Source organism: Dermacentor andersoni, chromosome 7, assembly GCF_023375885.2.
Source record: "Dermacentor andersoni chromosome 7, qqDerAnde1_hic_scaffold, whole genome shotgun sequence".
Classification (NCBI taxonomy): Eukaryota; Metazoa; Arthropoda; class Arachnida; order Ixodida; family Ixodidae; genus Dermacentor; species Dermacentor andersoni.
In genome coordinates this window covers 1,693,435-1,714,216 of record NC_092820.1, presented here as the reverse complement: position 1 = coordinate 1,714,216, position 20,782 = coordinate 1,693,435, and the positions used below count along the sequence as shown (strand labels likewise).

The following is a 20,782-nucleotide window of genomic DNA, read 5'->3' as shown; positions in this document are numbered from 1 at the left end:
GGCCTCGTAACATCTTTGAGCCCTATTATATACCATTTACTGCTCTCTAATTCCTCCAATAGCACTGCTAGAATCGCCTCACTAGATAACGTTCTAGCGTTAAACGTTGCCAGTTTCATATTCCAATGGCGGCCTGTCCGGAGCCAGGGATTCTTAGCACCCTCTGCAGCGTCGCAGGTCTGACCGCCGCCGTGGTCAGTTGCTTTGCAGGTGCTGGGGACTGAGGGCCAGGGTTTGATTGTTGTGTTCATATAGGAGGTTGTGGCAAGTACTGCACCAGGGTGGCCAATCCTGCTCTGGTGAGGGAGTGCGTTACCGGTTCTGGTCACCGGGATCAGGCCACACTCCAGGCCTGTTTATGCAATTTTATCAACCTCTTCACTACATCTAAAGTACATCTAAATAGTACATCTAATAGTACATCTACAGTTCAAAGCATTGATGTGTTATACATGGCTCTCATTTACACCGCTATTATAAATAAATGCTGGCTGCCATGCTAGGTCATGAGGGAGGTAGTGCAGTATTCGTCCACTACCTCCCTCATGACCTAGCATGGCACAAACTGGAATCAACTAGTGCAAGACAGGGGCAATTGGAGATTGCAGGGAGAGGCCTTCGTCCTACAGTGGACATAAAAAATAGGCTGATGATGATGATGACCTCCCACATTTATGTTCACAGTCGAGTGCAGTAAACACTTCGGATGTCTCATAATCAAATAACTTTGCGAGTGTTTACTGGTTCAGACCATACATTTGTTTACCAGATGTTATGGGACAGCAAGATAGCAGCAGCATTGCGTACACATGGTTTTGCAGATATAAGGACATTGTTGTACCTCAGTGTAGACATTTGGGCTTGTTGGTGTAACATGTTTGCAGATTATTTTCTTGTAGTGCTAAAAACACACGGACATAGAAGAATGAAGACACACACAGGCACCGTGTGTCTTCTGCTACGTCCGTGTGTTTTTTGCGCACAAGAAAATTTGCAAACATTGTTGTACCGACTAGCTATAGATATGTGTGCGTGGACTGATGAGTACTGGTACTATGAAAACTCGCAGGACCACTTCACTGCGAATCAGTTTGACCCAATGACATTACACAACTGTGATGCCAAATGCACTGCCACCCCCTCACTCTTCTGCCGCATGGCTCAAGGGCAAGGTAAGAAGCCATCAGTGTACAGATACATTCATTCAACTGCACGTGCATGTAGTATCTCATGCTCTTTGTGATACAAATAATCATGAAAATTAATTGCATTCAAATGCAGGCGTGAAGCATGGCATTGACAATGTCTCATCTGAAAAAGAAAACATGCCGATGCAAGGTATGTTATCAAAGCAAGTTGTAACGCAGCTGCCTATAGACTATTTTATGGAAGCGTTTAGGTGCCGCCATCCTGTGCTGTTAACGCTGCTGTTTTCTGTCTTTAACGACGTAGTGTGCGTTACTACAGATGTAAGCATGATTCGCAAGCACGAAAAATAGTTGTATAAATGCGTTCAGCGTTCCACGACTATGTTACCTCACTTTATGCCTGATGAAACATAGAAATTGTTTGCATAACAGCCTAAGATGGCGGCACCCATGAATCATATAAAATCGTCCATAGGTGGAAATCATTTATGAGCTTCAAATTTTACTACTAATTCATGTGATACTCTCAAATTGCAGATGGCTCTCAAAATAATGCACATTTTAAAGAAGTTACATCACAGTGCTTCAGAGGATTGTGCAGTCATGAGCCACTGACTTCTTTGGCCACAATGCAAGGTATGTATGCTCCTCCAATGCATATTAATTTAGGAACTCTCCAGGCCGATAACATTTCTGTGTTACATGGCAAAATGCCATTGTATGTGCTTCAGCAATGTGTAATATAGGAACTTGCCCAATTCTTCGAACTGCTGAATTCAGTAAACATATATTTTTGGTATTGAAGCACAAAAAGCTGCACATGGAGGCCGACACATGCGCTTGTTGCATGCTAGTCTGAATGTGTAGACGCCATAAATAATGTCCACCCTTGTGCAAGAAACCTCGTCCTGTACTTCCTGATCCTTAATCTGAATACCCTTTGCAACTGAATACAAGGGGTATTCAGTTGCTGCACTGAAGAGGGAAACTAGGAGCACATCACAATACTGGCCTTTTTCTGTAGCCACTCTTATTGATGCATTTTTAATCTAGTGAAGTGCATTTGTTGATTGTTGTACTTTGTACACCCGCAAGCTTATGAGCAGGTGCTTTGTTTCCAATTCAGTTTCCAGTGCAACGAAGCCAGGGCGATCTCTTCTCAAGCCAAAAGTGTGTGCATCTAGATTCAGCCTCGGGCAGGTGCCACAGCTACCAGGCAGAAGTGTGAGCAACAATGGTACAAGTATGCTCATACTATTACTGTTGGATGTGCTTTATGACTTAATTGCAGGAACAGATTACACAAATAATGGATGTTGCCTTGAATAATTCTCAAAGTCACATGTCACTGTGAGCAACGTCACAGCTGTGCGATGTACAACCGTGAGCAAAAGTATACGGACCAGGGATTGTGCAATAATCCGATTTTTTCCACAGCCTGTGAATGCAAATTGAAACTGAGGACTGCAGTCCAAGCATTCGGAACTTTTCAGTCTACTCGTCAATTTCAGTTTATGCATGCTAATGGCATGAAATTTAGGTTTTTTGGAGACCCTGTGGTCTGTGTACTTTTGCTCACGGGTGAAGTAGGCGTACTTGTGCGATTACGTCCGCTCTCCGACTGGGAGCACGGCGCCGCAAGGAGAATAGCAGACGGCATTTGGTTTGAAATTTAAGCTTTGTCCGAGGCATGTAGCGATGTAATACTGAGCAGACATGATCGTTAGAGTGCGTAGTATGCGTGGCGCTTGTCAGCTCAAAATGGCCAGACCTGGTGAGTGGCCCTTTAAGGGCAGGCACGTCCAAAAAAGCTTGGAAGGCCTGCCAGTACACTAATTAGGCATATTGGTGCTCGTACTGTTATAGGAGATGGCAGGTGCATGCGTGTGTCATTAAGGAATACATTCATAATGCAAAGAAGGGGTAAGGCGTGCAGACATGGACACAAGAGAAGTGGACAACATGAATGCCGACTATCAACTGAAGAAACCACTGAAGCGAAAAAAGAAAGAAGACACAAAACTCATCTGCGCATGCTCTGGAATGGTAGCACCACGTGCCAAACGGGTACAATTGCCGGTCTATGTGAGAGGTAACTGTTGAGGCATTTGATCTGTTCCTTATGTAAGGTAATCGAAGGCTGAGTCACGTACGCACTTCCACCATTATTGATATGCCATGCCTCGACCATAAGACGCGTATCTTCATTCCTATGCCTGTACAATATCGCACATTCATCTAACTCAGGCGTGCAGTTACAATCGTGGCAGTCTTGACAATGTAAGGAAAGATTAGAAGGCAATCCACTGGTTAACAACCTTTTATGTTCTTGGAAAGCATATTTAGTACCAGCAAACAAGGACAGAAGGGAGACGACACCAATCCTGAAAGTGTTTCCTGAAAATCAAGTTGTTGAAGTTAGCGCATTGTGGTGTCGTCTCCCTTCTGTCCTTGTTTGCTGGCGCTAAATATGCTTTCCAAGTCAGTTTACCAACATGCCCAACAAATGGCAATGCTGGCTTTTACGTTTCATTAGTCTCTGATTGATACACCGCTCCGTTTGCCCTACATAGAAATGTAAACAGCTAAAAGGAACTTTATATACCACACCCATACGACAGCCAGTAAAATTGTTGTTCTTGATGTGCTTCACTGGAAAAATTTCTGTTCTTTATTTGCCTTTCACCTGCTCCTTTTTTTTTTGCACAGCAGCGCATATCTTACCTAGCTTATTGGGAGCAGTAAAAACACGTTAACACCATATCTACTTGCAACTTTTTTAAGTCTGTGTGATAGTGAATGAATGTAAGGAATAGCCATTACTCTTTTTGTGCTATTACTGCTTTCTGTAATCACGTGCATCCCCCTCGAAATCGACTTCTTTAGGTGTTCAGCCACAGTGGCCACTGCTACGCTAGGATAACCTGCTTGTAATAGGCGCCGGACCTCTGCATTAAAAGTGGGGCTCATTTTGCGCATGCACGATCTGGTGAGAGAAGACTTAAGGCACGACATGTCCACTTGTCTTGTGTCTGCATGCCTTACCCCCTTCTTTGCATTATGAATCCTTACCAACTAGCTCAGCTTTCTGTTGTTCTAAGGAATACATAGTGTCCCATGACAATTGCCCCCTTACCACGTTTGTTATGCTTCAACAAGTAGCACTGCTGTACTGAGGTGAAGCTGACTGTTGGGAACCGGCATTATGCAACATGTTGTGCATTCCGAGCTTTGAAACAAATCGCGAGGACCACGAAGGTGGGGTGAGTGCCGTTGCTGACAGAGGTGAATTCTTTAAATGAAAAACGTGGCACAGAACGGCAAGAAGCTTAATAACGAACGTCAAAGCAGCTAGGCCTAGCGTTGCCGCAGGTGCGGCTATGGCTTCCAGCAGATCTACGTGCGATAGCGCTGGTTTGAGGCAGCAAGGTAATCAAAATGGCGGCGATGGTGGTGGCTTTGATTAATGCTCTTTCGGAGCGGATGTCACGGCAAAAACTTGGACAGCGAATGGTTCTCGCGTCCGAAATTTCAGATGTTCTCATACACTGACATTGACATTATACATTGGGCAATGTGGTGGCGCCGCAAAGCCGTCCGAATATCGGACATGTCCCCAGGATCGGGCATTCGGAAAGTCGGTCGTTGAGGGTACACTGGTAACTCCTCCAGCGGACGACACGGAGTCAAAGGGGATCTGTTACGATTCCTCTTTGTTACTCGAGCCAGCATTACCGCGACTTTCGTTCCCTTTCAACAAAATTGCTGCTCATTTTCCCTGACACAAACGCAAGTTCCCCCGAGTTTTCCCTGAGTGTTTCCAGATTATTCAACATGCCTGAGAATTCCCGGTTTTCCCTGTCGTTAGACACCCTGAATTTGTTTCTGGTATTCTAACTTGATTAGAATTTGCACATCTGTGTATTTGATGCCTACACTACCGGTGCAGCCTTAATTGGTGCCAACTTTATTGAGCAGAGACAGAAGTCTGACAAAAGGTACCCACCAGACCACTGGTCAAAGGCCAGAACAGTAGATGACGCAGCTCACTCATTTTGCACAGCGTATCCGCAAGGCTGTTACGAAGCGTCCACCGCTTGAGATCTAGCCTTTGCAGCCTGCACAAGAGAGAACACACATTGCATGTTGTCAGCCAAGAATACTGTTACCAGACCTGTCAACCTTAAAATATGGAACTACTACAGTAGAAGAGAAATTGTCTAATTACTCTACATCTTTGTTGTTATGCAGGGATGCTGTGCAAACAACACTCTGTTCTATATACAGTGAAACCTCATTAATATGTACTCAGTGGAAATTTGGCATAAGTATACACAAACTGGCAAGTGCAAGTTCGCATCTTTTTACCATGTGCTGCAGCATTAAAAAAAAAAAAGAAATGAAATGCCACAGTAAATGTTACCTAAAATTCGCACTAAAATGTTATTTTATTGTTTTTATATTTTCCCCAGCAGTAAAAATCAATTCCCATATTTTCTTTTTTGTGCAACCCTAGTTAATAGAGCACAGGTGATAGCAATCCAGAACTTTAGTAGGCAGCACAGTAATAGCAGAGTGGACAATGTATTGTATTAACTCATCTGAATTTCCTTGATGCGTGTGTGCACATTTCTTGTACACTGATCTGAGAACCGACGCTGCTCCTGTGAAATGCAGCATCACCTGTTATGCAGCTCCAATCATTCTACGTAATTTCTGTGCAGTGCATTGCCTTAAAGGCACACTAAAGAGAAAAATTATTTTAGCTGTGTTAGTACAAAATAACAAAAAGCCACTCTTACTGCGAGATGCAAAGAAGGGTGGCGATGCTGCCTTGAAGTTCTCGCTCGCCATGACGTTTGTGGCTGTCAGCTCAAGCCTACTTAAATGTTTATCAAAAAAATAGGCTACTTTTTATTTTAAGAGAGTGAAAGACTGATTTCAGGGAGCTTAAGGAACGTTTCCTGAAATACAGCAGCCAAAATACGAAAAAATACTTTGCAATCCACGAGTTCAGACTGACGTACTGGCCTTGGGGTTTTGGCATGCAACTCAAAAATGAAACTTCGACCGTCACTTTCTTCTTTATTGGTCAATTTATTCTGTGACACTAACAAAAGAGTTAATTAAAAGTACTTCATCAATCCAAACTAGTTTCTTTTCACTGTCTTTTGAACACTATACTGTGCCTTCATGCGCATTTATTCTGTGCACTCTTCGTACCCACACCATTTCCAGCTGCGCAAGCGGTGCATGGGTGCACCAGAAAACTTGGCGAGTCAACACAGTGATTGCGGGGCGCCCTTGTTTCGACAAGTGATGCACACGCGGACCGGTAATGCAGCGAAGAATGGCGGCGCATTTGGGTTATTGGGCAGTATGCTTACACTACACCACGTACCGCATAGGCTTGCGCAAGGGCTGGCTGCATCCATGCAAGGGCCACACCCCCGGCCCCAAATTCGGAAAAAAGAATTTCCAGCAAACACATTCAGTGGCCCGATGGCATGCGCATGCATCAGCAACTTTTCGCGCACTGCATACTTGCACGTGCCGACACCAGATGGCGAAAGCTGCGCGTCGACTTCTGACGCAATGGTAAATGCAGAGATCTGGTGTCTGCACAAATTGCCGGTTGTGCCAGCACCATTTTAACCAAAAGGTTTGGTCCCATGTAAGGGCTGCACCGCATCAAAATTGTGATAGAAAAGTGCAGCCCTTATTCGAGTTTATACGATATCCTGTTAAGCAGATAGGTGAAGATGCTTATGTTGACGGTGATAAAGGCAAACCCATTGTTGGCTATCTTTTTGGGCGGGGCTGCTGCCGCTTCTCAGAGCATTTCTGATGCTTAAAATCATGCTGACGCTGGAGACCAGTCTCCACACTGTCAAGAAATGCCTTGTATTATTTTGCAGCACAGCACGTCTGCATCCACATTGCAAATCGCGGCAACACAGTTAGCCTCCACAGAAAAAATGGTGCACACCAACCAGCAGGCATGCAATGAGCCATTTCCGTCTTTCCTGCCTTGGTCTCCCTTCTTCCACAACACTTCTGTGCTCCCCTTTGCAAGATATAAAGCCATTACAGCTTAAGCAGTCAGCCAATACATTCGACTGTACGAAGACTAGGTCAGGGATTCATTGAAACAATGTTTTAATGATTATGTGGTTTTACGCGGGTACATATTAACACTGTTTTAATATAACAGCAGGAAGGATGACCTGCACAGCAAAAAAGAAATGTTCACAACATTCACAAGCTAATTTTGCAATAGTGGCTGATTTGCTTTATAAAATTGCTGCTGTGGGTATGTTGGAATAACTGGCAGATACCAAAAAAAATCAGACTTGGAAAAAACAGGCCGTGACTGCATTTGTACTCTTTTGTTGTAATCTGGATATAAATGAAAAATTGTGCAATTATTGGTGCCGATATGACAATTGCAAATAAGGTCTAACAATTAAGGATTCACCATAGAAGTTTCTAGGTAGGTCTTTCCCAACCACTTGTGGCAATTTTATGACATACCAGTTCACAGCTCCCAATGAGAAAGCCAAGCATGCACAGTCACCTAATGAAATTAAAGCATGTAAGCAGGTCTGAATCTGTCGCATTGGAAACGACACTAAGCCCACAGAGTTGCCAATAAGGCTCAACCAGGCAAAAAACTCTCATGGCTTTCAGGCATCCAAGGGCAGTCGTAATCTTTACAAAGCTAAATGGTTTGTGATTTGCCACAAGGTTATGAACAACTGCATACATTATGAATGTGGAAGCTCATATTGAGGCAACCAGCAATTTGAAAAGAAAAAAAAAGAAGGAGGGGAAAAGACGAAAAAAAAAAAAAGCTGTTTTTCTCTTTAACGTGCCATGCAAGAGCTTTTGAGTTGCACTGGGGAACATGAGGAAGCTATCAAAGTTCTGGGTGAATACTTTGACCCTGAACCTCACAAGATAATCTAGAACATCCAATCACTGCCTCTTGCAAGGTGAGCCCGTTTAAGAGGTCACTGTTGAAATATGCCAGATTGTGGATGGCTGCAATTCTGGTGATGCATGCTTGACCAGACGTTTGACGACAGGATAGACTGTGGTGTTAGGTCAAGTGCTTTGCAGAAGTAGTTGCTGAACAAAGAGAGAGAGAAAGGAACTTATTTACAGAAATGAAGAGGTTGGCCACTTCTGGCATGCACTGGGAGAAGAATGATGAGTGAGAAACTTAACATTACAACATTACAGAAAGCTGAAGCAACATTAAAAGAGTCAGATGAAAGTGATGCAATGAAGGTATCTTGCATTTAGAAGAGCAGAGAATTGGGCAAGATGGTTAAGATTCGTGGTTGGGGGCAGCGTGAGGGACGAGGAAAGCGAGATGACTTACAAATGTGTTTGTCATCTAGCTTTCTTGGTTTTCTTCTCTTGTGCTGTCACCTACCAAGATATCCTCTAAATATGCTGAAAGTCAGCACATGACAAGCGAATGCCAGTGCACCAGCGCTGTATGCAGGTGTCAAAGATAACAATGCTTGCAGCTCGGCGAGAGCTCACTGCTGCTGCTATAGCGGGCACGGTCACCTTGCAATGAGGTGCCTTAGTGAAGGGAACACAGACGTGTGAACCTTAACTGCACCTTGTGCAAAGGACAGTTAAAGCTTCTGATTTGTTGGACATACACCCGGTGTAATACTGATACACCAATGGTAGTGGGCAGCAGTTCATCCATCGCCATAGTGCCCACAAAACTGTCTGAGAAGAACCGAGAACAGTAAGCTCCCATTAAACCTTGTATTCACACATTTTTTTCGTCCCCTTAAACCCCTTGTGTGCTACGATATTACAGCAGAATCTCGATGATGCGATCATGCCTTATACGAATTTACTAAACGTCCCAGCCGAAGTCCATTAGCTTACATTGTGCTAAATTTTGGATGTTGTGAACTCATACCACGGGGATGGTAGGAACAACCAAGCTGCCACCCGGGGGAGCCAACGAGGAGTGGCGTGCCGGGCACACTGGCTTTGCCAGGGTGACATCCGCCCCCCTTTGAGTGTGAACGGCATTTGCTTATTTTTTGTCATCATAAAAACATTTATGGCATGCAGACGAAAGCTTTACTGTACTGCTCAATGCTTCAGGACTTACCTGAATAGGCCTTAAAATTGCCTCCTTCCATTACATTTGAACATGAAACCAAAACTGCAATAGTGGCATCGGCCTACCATCAGAGTCGTCAGTGCCATCGCAAGATAGCATAGAGCACGTTTTCGTGAAGGCTGCTGTGGGTTATGCTCGACTACGATCTGAAACGGTATTCGTGGTCAATCACTTTCCAAGACCCGTGTCACCTTCGTGAGATTTCACGAGACCAGTTGCGTTGGCACATCTACGGCCGAATGCATTTCGGGCACTGTGCCAAGCCTGCACACAGCGGCACGAACGCAGTCTGCACACTGTGACAAGTCCACTGATCTCTACTGTGTTTAATGCACACGTTTGATGCACAGTCATGTGAAATCTTGCGAAAGTGATAGCAGTACCTCTAAAACTGATCGCTTGAGGATGCCAAAACTGTGTGTTTGGTATCCATGGTCAATAAAGAGCAAATGGTGACGACAATGTGCTGCATTAATTAAGAAAGCTCATTAAAAATGTTCCCTTCTGTGAAGGTAAATTCTGCATAACTTGTTTTTCTGATCGTAAATGTGGTGGCCATGCCACATTTTTATTTTGCAACAATGTTAGCGGAATCTGTACTTGGAAATCACATTACCTGTTAACCTGAGTTGCAATGATGTTTTGTATTCATTTGCATGGGCCCAGAACTAGCAGTATTGCTAAGGGCCCAGGTGATCTTCAGCAAGGTTTGTAATCATAAATAGAAATAAACAGAAAAATTATGATGCACTTCTATTTTCTTTCTTTAAACCCGCCAAAATTGAGTGCATGTTAAAATCGGGTAAATATGATATTTGATAAAACAGAATGATTCTACCTTCATTAATTGTGAAATGGCAAAGGAATGAGTGAAAACAACTGCTTGAAAATTCCACGCTGAGAAAATGGTGTATAAAGCTTTATTTGTCGAAATGATTGCAAGAGAGCCATAGAGCAGCTAAAACTTGCCGGGAAAGTAGTCCTTTGCCAGTAAGGTCCTGTTTTCTTTACATGTCTATGCAATCCTTGGCTTTCGTTAGCAGTGTCATGCTAAATTGGCTTGACAATTTTCAAATGCCTTGCAACTATATTAACGGCCAGCAATCACATGCAACCCAGTCTTGCTGCATCAGCAAGATCAGCAGCATTCACTTCCATGGGTAGCCTTATCTCAGTATTCTATGCCTTTTGTGGAGGCTGATGACAATTGCCAATGACTATTCGAAAGTTCGAAATCTGATCGCACAATACAAAGCAGCTTTGCCACACCAAAGAAAAGTAAGCAGGTTCCTATACCTCGTGCAAATCATGTCCTTATCACTATCGGGCAGCAACTGGGACTCGGCAATGAAATGCACTCGAGATGACTAGGCAAATTTTGCAATGTTGGCCTCAGGACACGCAATATGCATGGCTTGCTGCTGCCAAGGTGTGTATGAAACAAGGACGCCAGCGATTCTGCATCAGCCAAGAGGAGAACTCCCTGCATGCCACGTGACTGCAGTAATGACTCATGACGCTAATTTTACGTTTTTTTTGGGCTAGCTTTTTTGCTTTTACTTCTGTACGAAGAAATGCGGCACAGCAGTTATCTGAAGTTCCGATCCCATGTTTACAGCGATACCAAGATGGCAGTGCTACAGTGAGGCAAAGCGTGCAACCAGTGGTGACCTCCTGAAGCCTAATTTTCTTCTCAATTTCTAAGGAACACACTGAAAAAGTTCAGTCTGCTTAAACTCTGTTGTGTATTTCCTCCTAGTAATATTTCGGCATGAAATAAAGCAAGGCCCTAGGATGGTGGGAAAAAATATATATTAAAAAATGAGAAATCTTGACCAAAGCATGGCTACGTCCTCCCTTAATTTCCCTATATTTTTTTACCTTTTTGGGTGAGAAAAACTTTTCCACCGTTCTGAGGGATTCGTATCTTCAAGATTCTACTGTATCTGTAAGTCTGAGCAAAAAGAGCCAAATCCTTTTATAGCAGAAATGTTACAATGATTTAGCGTTTACTCATTCAAAATGTCAAAATTGGAGATCAACGGCACTCTACCGTGCAATACTCAGAAGAATACCCGAGTGCAATGAGAATCTCGGTCACTCAAACAGCAGTACGGTCCATTTTCAGAATCCCTCAATTCATCACTGATGCTAGCTTTCTTTTCTGGTGGCACCACTTTTGAAGACCTCAGTTGCCTACATGTTTGTGAAGAAGTACACACAAAGTACCGAGCGCAAGAGCAGACGACATTGCGGCCGGCCTCAACAAGAGGAAAAGAAAGACGAGGGAGGCTCGTGCAGCGCATGAAAAGGGGGCTCGCGCAACGGAGATGGTTGGAACGCTGGCACGACTAGGGCCGCCTGGCCTACGGAACCCACATCTACCGGTGAGGTTCACCTGACCGAGCGTCCGTCTTCGGGACAGGGAACGCCTCGGGTCATTGCACGGCACGAGACCCCGGAACGGCCTGCTGCAGCCTCGAACCCGCATCTGCGCGCGAGGTTCGGGAGAGCGAGCAACCGTCGTCGAGACGAGGAGCGCCTCGGGTCGTTGCCTTGCACGAGGCCTCAGGCGGGCCTGCCAGCATCTTGGAACCCGCTTCTACGCGCGAGGTTCGGGTGACCGGGCGACCGAGGGGCCTGTTCTCGTCTACGGAGCTGTGGGCCGTCCACCTTTTTCCTGCCCCGTGCTGCTGCGTCTGCTCTACCACGCCAGTCATCACTCGACGAGCGAGTGTTCCACTTCAAGAACTCTACGCCTCACCACACTCCGGACTTAACCGCAACCTCGTGAGATTACATTTTTTCCATTTACGAACAACCTTGTATGTGTGGGTCTAGTAAGATATTCTTCGTGTTTACGTGCCGTCTAATATAATTGTGTGTTTGCTCATCATGCACCGTCTCCTCCATCTTCCTCCCGTCACACGCTTTGCAACGTGACGGTCCTAACAACATCACATATGTGGCGTCCGCGACAGGACTGCTCTTACGCTATAGAGAAGAGCAGCACATTGCATATGCGTGTCTGACGGGTGAGGATGGAGACAGACAAGCTTACGGCAATTGGAAAAGAACTGGGGCTGACTGGCCAGGCACTGAAACAATGGGTAGACGAAGAGCGCGCACGCGAAAGGGAAGCGCGTGAAGCACGTCTGGCTGAACGCAATGCAGCGAAAGAAGCTGATGCCGAAGCGCTAGCTAGATTAAAGGCAGAAAGGGAAGTGCTCGAGCTCAAGTTAAAGTTGAGGGAGTTAGATGCGACAGCGGGTAGCATGACTGCTGGGCAGCTTACAGAGAGTGTGCACGCAGGTACTACCGAGAGCTACCAAAGTCCGCACAAGCTAATCCCAGCATTTAATGAAGAACGCGATGAGTTGGATGCATACATTCAACAATTTGAGCGCGTCGCAACGAGCCAGGGCTGGCCACAAGACAAATGGGCCCTATCGCTAAGCCTCTGTTTGACAGGAGTAGCTCTGAGTGTTGTCGGCAGAATGGCACCGGATCATGCCATGGACTATGCGACACTAAAACAGATGCTTTTGCAACGCTTCAGGTTCACGGAGGAAGGCTACCGAAGGAAGTTTCGGTCGGCGAAACTCGATAATTCCGAAACTGGTAGACAGTTTGCCGGTCGTCTATTGGGATATTTCGATCACTGGCAAGAAATGGCCAATACGGACCGGACATACGATGCTCTGCGGGACAAGATTGTCTCAGAACAGTTTCTGATGACTTGCCATGAGAAACTGGCAATCTTTTTGAGAGAGAGGAACTGTCAGGGACTTGACAAGCTAGCGGAAGCTACTGATCATTACCTGGAGGCGCAAGGGTTAGTCAACCTTGGCAAGGGTAAAAACGAGAGAGAACCTAGCAAGCCACCAGGTCAAGCTCGAACTCCTGAGCGACAAGAAGAAAAGGAAAGACCACGCTGCTTTCTTTGTGGTAAACACGGTCACAGAGCTGCTGATTGCTGGACCAATACGAAGGGTCCAAATACAAATACATCTTTCTGTGGAAAGTGCCGCCGCACTGGGCACAAGACAGGTGACTGCCCCAAAAAACCCAACAGTACTGAGAAGGCTTCGTGCTCGATGCAACAAGTAGACATGTCCAAGACAGTAAACGAAGAGACACAGACCTTGCGTCGAGTTCCCAGAAGTTTGGAATGCGGGAGAACGCAAACGCATAAACGAGACGAGAAGTCTATGCCTACTGCCGAAGGTATGCTTGAAGGACATCCCGCTACTGTCTTGCGAGATACGGGATGCGACTCTATTATTGTCAAAAGGTCCCTCGTACCAGACAGTAAGCTGACAGGAAAAATTTCCTCGGTCTGTCTTCTGGACAGACGATTGTTGAAGCTACCTGAAGCAACCGTGGAGATCGCGTCACCGTTCTTCACAGGCAAGACTAGAGTTTTATGCATGGACAATCCTTTATATGATGTTGTCCTGGGAAATGTGAAAGGCGTACGGAATGCCTCCAATCCTGACAATGAATGGAAAAGACACCTTTTTACACCGAGCGCTGCGGATGATTGCTTTAGAGCAGAAGGTGGAAACGGTTCTACTAATGAATCCATCTCTGCTGACATTTTATCATCCGCTGCTAGTGAAACCAGGGACAAGTCGGAAGTGGCGGCGACAACCAGACAGCCAAGATCAAATCCGCCTTCATTACCAGTGCCAGCTATAAACCCCCTAGACATCAGCCCAATCGACTTGAAAAGCAGGCAAAGGGAGGACAGCAGTCTACGTAAATGCTTTGAAGCAGTGGACAAAGAGATGAAGACTAGGTTCGCGGACATCCAATTCTTTATAAAGGAGGAAATTCTTTACCGAAGATACACACTGCGGTCAAAGAAACAAATGGAACAGCTTGTCGTACCCAGAAGCCTTCATCATTTCGTCATGAAAATGGCTCACGAAGGGATCCTTGCTGGACATCAAGGAATAAAGCGAACCACAGACCGTGTGAGCGAAGAGTTCTACTGGCCTGGATTCCAATCAGACATCACGCGATTTGTTAAATCGTGCGATACGTGCCAAAGGACTTTTCCCAAACATCTAATAGGTCGAGTACCATTGGCAAATACTCCCGTCATTGATACCCCGTTTAAGAGAGTTGCCATTGACATTGTGGGACCATTAACTCCCATGTCAGAGAAAGGGAATAAGTACGTGCTGACAATGGTCGATATGGCAACGCGGTATCCTGACGCTGTGTCACTGCCTAGCATTGAAATAGAAAAAATAGCTGAGGCACTTCTAGAGATCTTCTCTCGTGTGGGAGTCCCACAGGAGATAATCAGTGACAGAGGCACATCATTCTAGTCACGCCTGATGAAGGAGCTAAGCCGTCTACTCTCTTTTACGCAGTTGCCAACAACTCCATATCATCCGATGGCAAATGGCCTTGTGGAGAGGTTCAACGGCACCCTTAAACAAATGATAAGACGAATGTGTCAAGAGAGCCCGAAAAAATGGGACCGGTACTTGGCACCATTGCTTTTTGCTTATCGCGAAGTCCCTCAGTCAAGTCTGGGTTTTTCACCCTTTGACTTGTTGTATGGCCGTTATGTCAGAGGACCCATGGCGATATTGAAAGAATTATGGACAGGTAATCATATTGATGATGACGCAAAAACTTCATACGGGTATGTAGTCGAGCTACGGAAGCGTCTTGAAGACACTTGTTGTTTAGCCAAGGAGGAGCTTCAAAAAGCAAAACTTTTACAGAAGAAACACTACGACCGGAAGGCCAGACCACGTCATTTAGCTGTTGGAGACAAGGTTTTGCTACTGCTACCTTCGGACAACAACAAATTGATTCTTACGTGGAAAGGGCCATTCACTGTACTTGAGAGGAGAAATGACGTCAATTACGTTATTGACCTCGGGACAAGGACGACACTGTTCCATATAAATCTACTGAAAAAGTATGAGGAACGGCCACCTATATCACCGCCATTACCGGAAGCGTCAGCTGCTTGTCACACTGATGATACCGAAAATGACGATCTACCATGTGTACCATTTCAAGGAAAAGAATCGGTGGCCGACGTGAGTCTATCGGGATCGCTCTCTCCTGACCAGCGCGCTCAAGTCACGGGTCTACTGAGTATATACGAGAATGTATTCACCGAGGTTCCCGGCAAGACACATCTCGTCCAGTGTAAGCTGAAACTTACCACGAATACACCCGTAAACATGCGGCCCTATCCAATACCATTTGCTACCCAAGAAGCAGTACAAAAAGAAATTGGAGAAATGCTACGACAAGGCATCATAGAACCATCTGAGTCCGCCTACCAATCACCTATAGTTATCGTGAAGAAAAGAGACGGGACGATGCGTCTATGCATTGATTTCAGGCAACTCAACAAGATACTGGTCAATGACAACGAGCCTATACCTCGGGTGGATATTATCTTTGGGAGACTGGGGAACGCACAGTATTTTTCAAAGTTTGACTTTTCTAAGGGTTACTGGCAGGTGCCCATGGATGAAGAGTCGAAACCAATGACAGCTTTTGCTACGGCATCAGGCCTATATCAGTTCCGCTTCATGCCGTTTGGCATTAAAACAGCACCAGCTGTTTTCAACCGCCTCATGAGAAAAGTAGTAGCAGACATACCACATATTTACTACTACTTCGATGACGTGCTCATTGCCACTGAAACGTGGGACGAACACGTGGGTACAATTGAGTCATTTCTACAACGAGTGAGAGAATCTGGGTTGACAATTCGTCCAACAAAAGGTGAAATTGGTGAAAGATCAGTGAAATTCCTCGGCCACCTTGTTGGAAACGGTGTCATGCAATCGCAGGTCGAAACACTAGACAAAATACAGGCTGCGAAGCGTCCACAGACGAAAAAAGAAGTACACTCGTTTCTCGGACTTACGGGGTATTACCGAGACTTCGTCCACAATTATTCCGAAGTAACCTACCCGCTCACTGAACTGACCAAGAAAAGAGGCCCTAATAAAGTAGTTTGGGGAGAACGTGAACAGAAAGCCTTTGATGAACTCAATATCCTCCTGTCTACACCACCTATATTGAGAGCACCCGATTTTTCCAAGCCTTTCGTACTTCGCACCGACGCATCATCAACAAGTATAGGTGCCATACTTATGCAGCGCCATGAAGGAATTCTGCACCCGGTGTCATATGCAAGCCGCCGACTACAACCACGAGAAATTGCATATTCAACAGTTGAGCGAGAAGCCCTAGCTCTTACGTGGGCCGTCCAAAAGTTCCACATCTACTTGTTTGGATGCACGTTCATATTACAGAGCGACCATAAGCCCCTTGTTTACATCAAGTCGGCCAAGCATATCAACAGCCGTGTTTTACGTTGGAGCCTCATACTTATGGAGTATGACTTCTCGGTTGAGTATATTAAAGGCAGCGATAATGTAGGCGCAGACTATATGAGCCGGTTGCCAAGCACATAAAAGAGTGTGTCTACGGAAACATGGTATTTCAAAAGCACGAACGTTAAACCGGTGTGACTTTAATGTCGAACAACAAACATTTCCTGGCATGTTAGTTTCGTGGATTTTTTTTTTTTCACCCTCTATCGTGGTGTTGTGTCTTGTTAATGTAGTCATCATGCCGAGTGTGCGGTGCTCGAAACTCTAGTGTTGTAGTAATTTTTATGTGTACTCTTACATACCGAGTGTGCGGTGCTCGGAACTGTAGCACTGTGGTAATTTTTATGTGTACTCAAACGTACCGAGTGTGCGGTGCTCGGATCTGTGGTGCAGTGGTAATGTCCTTGTGGTGCGTGTGCGCTACGGTGGACCCGCAGATATCAAGTACCCTCAAGTTCTTTGAACGAAAGAACTTTCTTAAGTAGGGGGTGATTGTGAAGAAGTGCACACAAAGTACCGAGCGCAAGAGCAGACGACATTGCGGCCGGCCTCAACAAGAGGAAAAGAAAGACGAGGGAGGCTCGTGCAGTGCATGAAATGGGGGCTCGCGCAACGGAGATGGTTGGAACGCTGGCACGACTAGGGCCGCCTGGCCTACGGAACCCACATCTACCGGTGAGGTTCACCTGACCGAGCGTCCGTCTTCGGGACAGGGAACGCCTCGGGTCATTGCACGGCACGAGACCCCGGAACGGCCTGCTGCAGCCTTGAACCCGCATCTGCGCGCGAGGTTCTGGAGAGCGAGCGACCGCCGTCGAGACGGGGAGCGCCTCGGGTCGTTGCCTTGCACGAGGCCTCAAGCGGGCCTGCCGGCATCTTGGAACCTCGCTTCTACGCGCGAGGTTCGGGTGACCGGGCGACCGAGGGGCCTGTTCTCGTCTACGGAGCTGTGGGCCGTCCACCTTTTTCCTGCCCCGTGCTGCTGCGTCTGCTCTACCACGCCGGTCATCACTCGACGAGCGAGTGTTCCACTTCAAGAACTCTACGCCTCACCACACTCCGGACTTAACCGCAACCTCGTGAGACTACATTTTTTCCATTTACGAACAACCTTGTATGTGTGGGTCTAGTAAGATATTCTTCGTGTTTACGTGCCGTCTAATATAATTGTGTGTTTGCTCATCATGCACCGTCTCCTCCATCTTCCTCCCGTCACACGCTTTGCAACGTGACGGTCCTAACAACATCACAATGTTTTACTTCGTCCACAAAAATAAACTCACTCCTGCTTGTGCTGCCATCTAGCAGAAGCACGACAAAGCAATAAGACAAAACCAGCTTGTTCATAGCACTGCTAGCAAATAAAAAGTAGTATTGACGAGCATAGCTTGGCCCTTGCTATCAGAAACGCATGTACTAACCAAGCTCGTTCAAGGCACAGAAGGGGCTAAAAGGCTGCCAGTGCTCAGGAGATGAGGTATGCCGTGGCCTACAACAAAAAGGCGCCTTGATAAAGCGGCATGCTCCAAGCCGAGTGATTGGTGCTCAACGTGTCCGTGCAGCAAGGGGATCGGGAAGCTCCTCCGATGCTGTCCTTGTCGAGAGCGTGGCCCAATGGAAGGAGCCCCAGTCCTCCTCCTCAACACTATAGCAAAGAACGAGCTGTACCAACATTTCGTAAGACCTGTTCTTTTTCTCTTTTGCCTTACACAACAAAATTTCCAAAGGGGTTGGGCAATCTTTGGAGCACATTAAAGCTCTGCCAAAAAGAAATTAAATGTGTGCGCAAAAATGATTTATTGGGCAAACTTATTGTTGTGATATTATCAACATTGGCCTTACACTGCAATTTGCTAGTCTCCTCATTAACTAATAGGATAGAGCACTTCGGGGGTAACACAAGGGTCTGTTTTAGGACCGTTTTTATTCCTCATATACATCAATCGCATCACCACGAATATTACCTCGAAAATACGGTTATATGCGGACGATTGCATAGTTTATAGGGACGTAGACAGTGATGTTGATGCTTTGTCCCTGCCCTGCAGGGTGACCTTGAGCGAATACTTGCTTGGTGCCGTAAATGGCACATGAACCTTAATCCCAGTAAATGTAGTTATATTAACTTTAGCAGAAAGCGGGCTAACATTCTGCACAACTATAATTTAGACAACGTTTTAATCGAAAAAGTAGATCACGCAAAATATCTTGGTGTTTTCTTTTCTTCAGATCTTTCATGGAATAAACATGTGGACTACATCACTTCAAAAGCCGGACATGTTCTTAATTTCATTAAAAGGAATTTTAAAAAAGCCCCTCAAGATGTCAAACAACTTCTGCACTTTTCTAATGTTCGGTTAATTCTAGAGTACGCTGCAGAGGTCTGGGACCCGAACACTAAAGTTCTTTTGTAGAAGTTGGAGGCAATACAGAATCATGCTGTGCGGTTTGTTACTAACAAGTATAATCATGATGTTAGCGTTACAGTCCTAAAGCACACTGTCTCGTGGGACGCTCTAAAAGTCCAGCGCAACTTTTCTAGGTGTTTATTTTTCAAACAGATTGTGTGTGAAGAGGTGGCCTTAAATCGACAAGTGTACCTTCAGCCCCCACATACATATCCAGATGAAGGGACAACAGCAAAAAAAATAGGTGAATATTCACGCTGTACATCTGCGTTCCAAGCGTAATTTTTTCCCCAAACTATTGAAGAGTGGAACACCCTTCCCGACACTGTTGTCAGGGCCCATACTGAATTGTTTTCTGCTGCACTCTGGCAGCATTTGCGCATTTATTTACTTATTTATTTATTTATACTGCAGGCCAACATACTGGCCCACGTAGGAGGGACAATGCAACAAAGATAGTAATAAAAAAATGTATATATAAACAGTGCATGAAAAGGATGCAGCCCATAGCCATGTTACAAAAATCAACATGCTTGCCTTAGCACAGTAACTACAACAAAAAGAATTACACATTTGAATTTATATGTGGATAAAAACGCTGTGGCAACAACAATTGGGCACTAAACATAACAAAATACAGGAACTTTCACATAAAAAACGAGAAAAATAGTGATAAATACTGCTTATGGTTGTGTTATTGTATGTGTCAAATAGTTTTCCAACGCATTTGTGAAGTTCCCCGATTGAAGTACATCAACAGGGAGAGAATTCCATTCGTTTATAGTACGCGGATAAAAACTATTTATGTGAGATTTTGTTTTAGCAAATAATAGCGCAAGGGAAAAGTTGTGTCTATGTCTTGTTTTTGGTGCATTAAGAGGCATTACATAATGAGGCATTCGAAGCCCGATTTTTCCATTTATGATGTCATGTAAAAACTGGAGACGACTAACTTTACGCCTGTGTTCCAGTGAACTGATTTTATTTCTAAGCATAAGTCGTATGGGGAATCCTCTCTTTTATATTTTCCAAATATAAATCCAACGGCCTTCTTTTGTACACGTTCCAAATTCATGATGTCCTTTTTGGTATGAAGATCCCATACAACTGCTGTGTATTCAAGTTTCGATCGCACGAATGTGTTAGCTGCTAAAATTTTGGTGTTTACCAGTGCCTTTTCAAGTTTACTTTTCAAGAACCATAATTTTCGCAAGGCTGCTGAACATGTGCAACGTGACTTGAACTGTTTTCATTGAGTGTGCGGCTGTCACCTGCTGGTTCTACTGTCATCTGTGTCCACTGCTGTAATTACGCGAAACATTTTTTTTTTTTATGCCGTGCTTGTAACATTCTGCTTTATACTCACGTATAACACCCCCCTACAACAATGCCTGAGGGCGAATGTAGGTTTGTTAATAAATAAATAAAGAGACTGCTCTGGAAAGGTTCAATGCCCAGCTAGGACATGTTTTTTTGTCTGCTGAGAAACCTGTTTCCTTGCGCCACTCTTGTGTGCATGACAAACAGTCGAACGTCGTTATAATGATACAGGATATAACGAATTAAATGAAATTCCTTTTGAAATACCCACAGTGATCCATGTATTGAAAACCTTGTTTCAATGAAGTTAAGTTGTCCTGCCAATGGATATCTCTGTCTCCAAAACACACACACAAAAAG

The 20,782-nt window shown here is 45.1% G+C and overlaps 2 protein-coding genes across 5 annotated transcripts in view; one reads left to right on the top strand and one right to left on the bottom strand.

Annotated features, from left to right (window-relative positions):
* The window catches only part of LOC126535674 (uncharacterized), a 372,872-nt gene that overhangs the window by 50,565 nt on the left and 301,525 nt on the right, over positions 1-20,782 (bottom strand). For all 4 annotated transcript variants that reach the window (XM_055073269.2, XM_050182479.3, XM_055073268.2 and 1 more), the window contains exon 18: positions 5,155-5,266. In XM_055073269.2, the coding sequence (XP_054929244.1) occupies positions 5,155-5,266 (112 nt within the window). The remainder of the gene's footprint in view (positions 1-5,154; positions 5,267-20,782) is intronic.
* On the top strand, positions 1,179-19,081 carry LOC129386041 (uncharacterized). The gene is made up of 5 exons (XM_072289142.1): positions 1,179-1,338; positions 1,686-1,784; positions 2,275-2,385; positions 18,257-18,371; positions 18,924-19,081. Exons 1-4 carry the CDS (start codon positions 1,326-1,328, stop codon positions 18,343-18,345), a joined length of 312 nt encoding a protein of 103 aa, XP_072145243.1. The 5' UTR covers positions 1,179-1,325; the 3' UTR covers positions 18,346-18,371; positions 18,924-19,081.

Coding starts and splice junctions, on each gene's coding strand:
- LOC129386041 (XM_072289142.1), top strand. Junction 1,785..2,274: donor TTCTTTGGCCACAATGCAAG/GTATGTATGCTC, acceptor TTTCCAATTCAG/TTTCCAGTGCAACGAAGCCA. Junction 2,386..18,256: donor CAGAAGTGTGAGCAACAATG/GTACAAGTATGC, acceptor GTGTCCGTGCAG/CAAGGGGATCGGGAAGCTCC.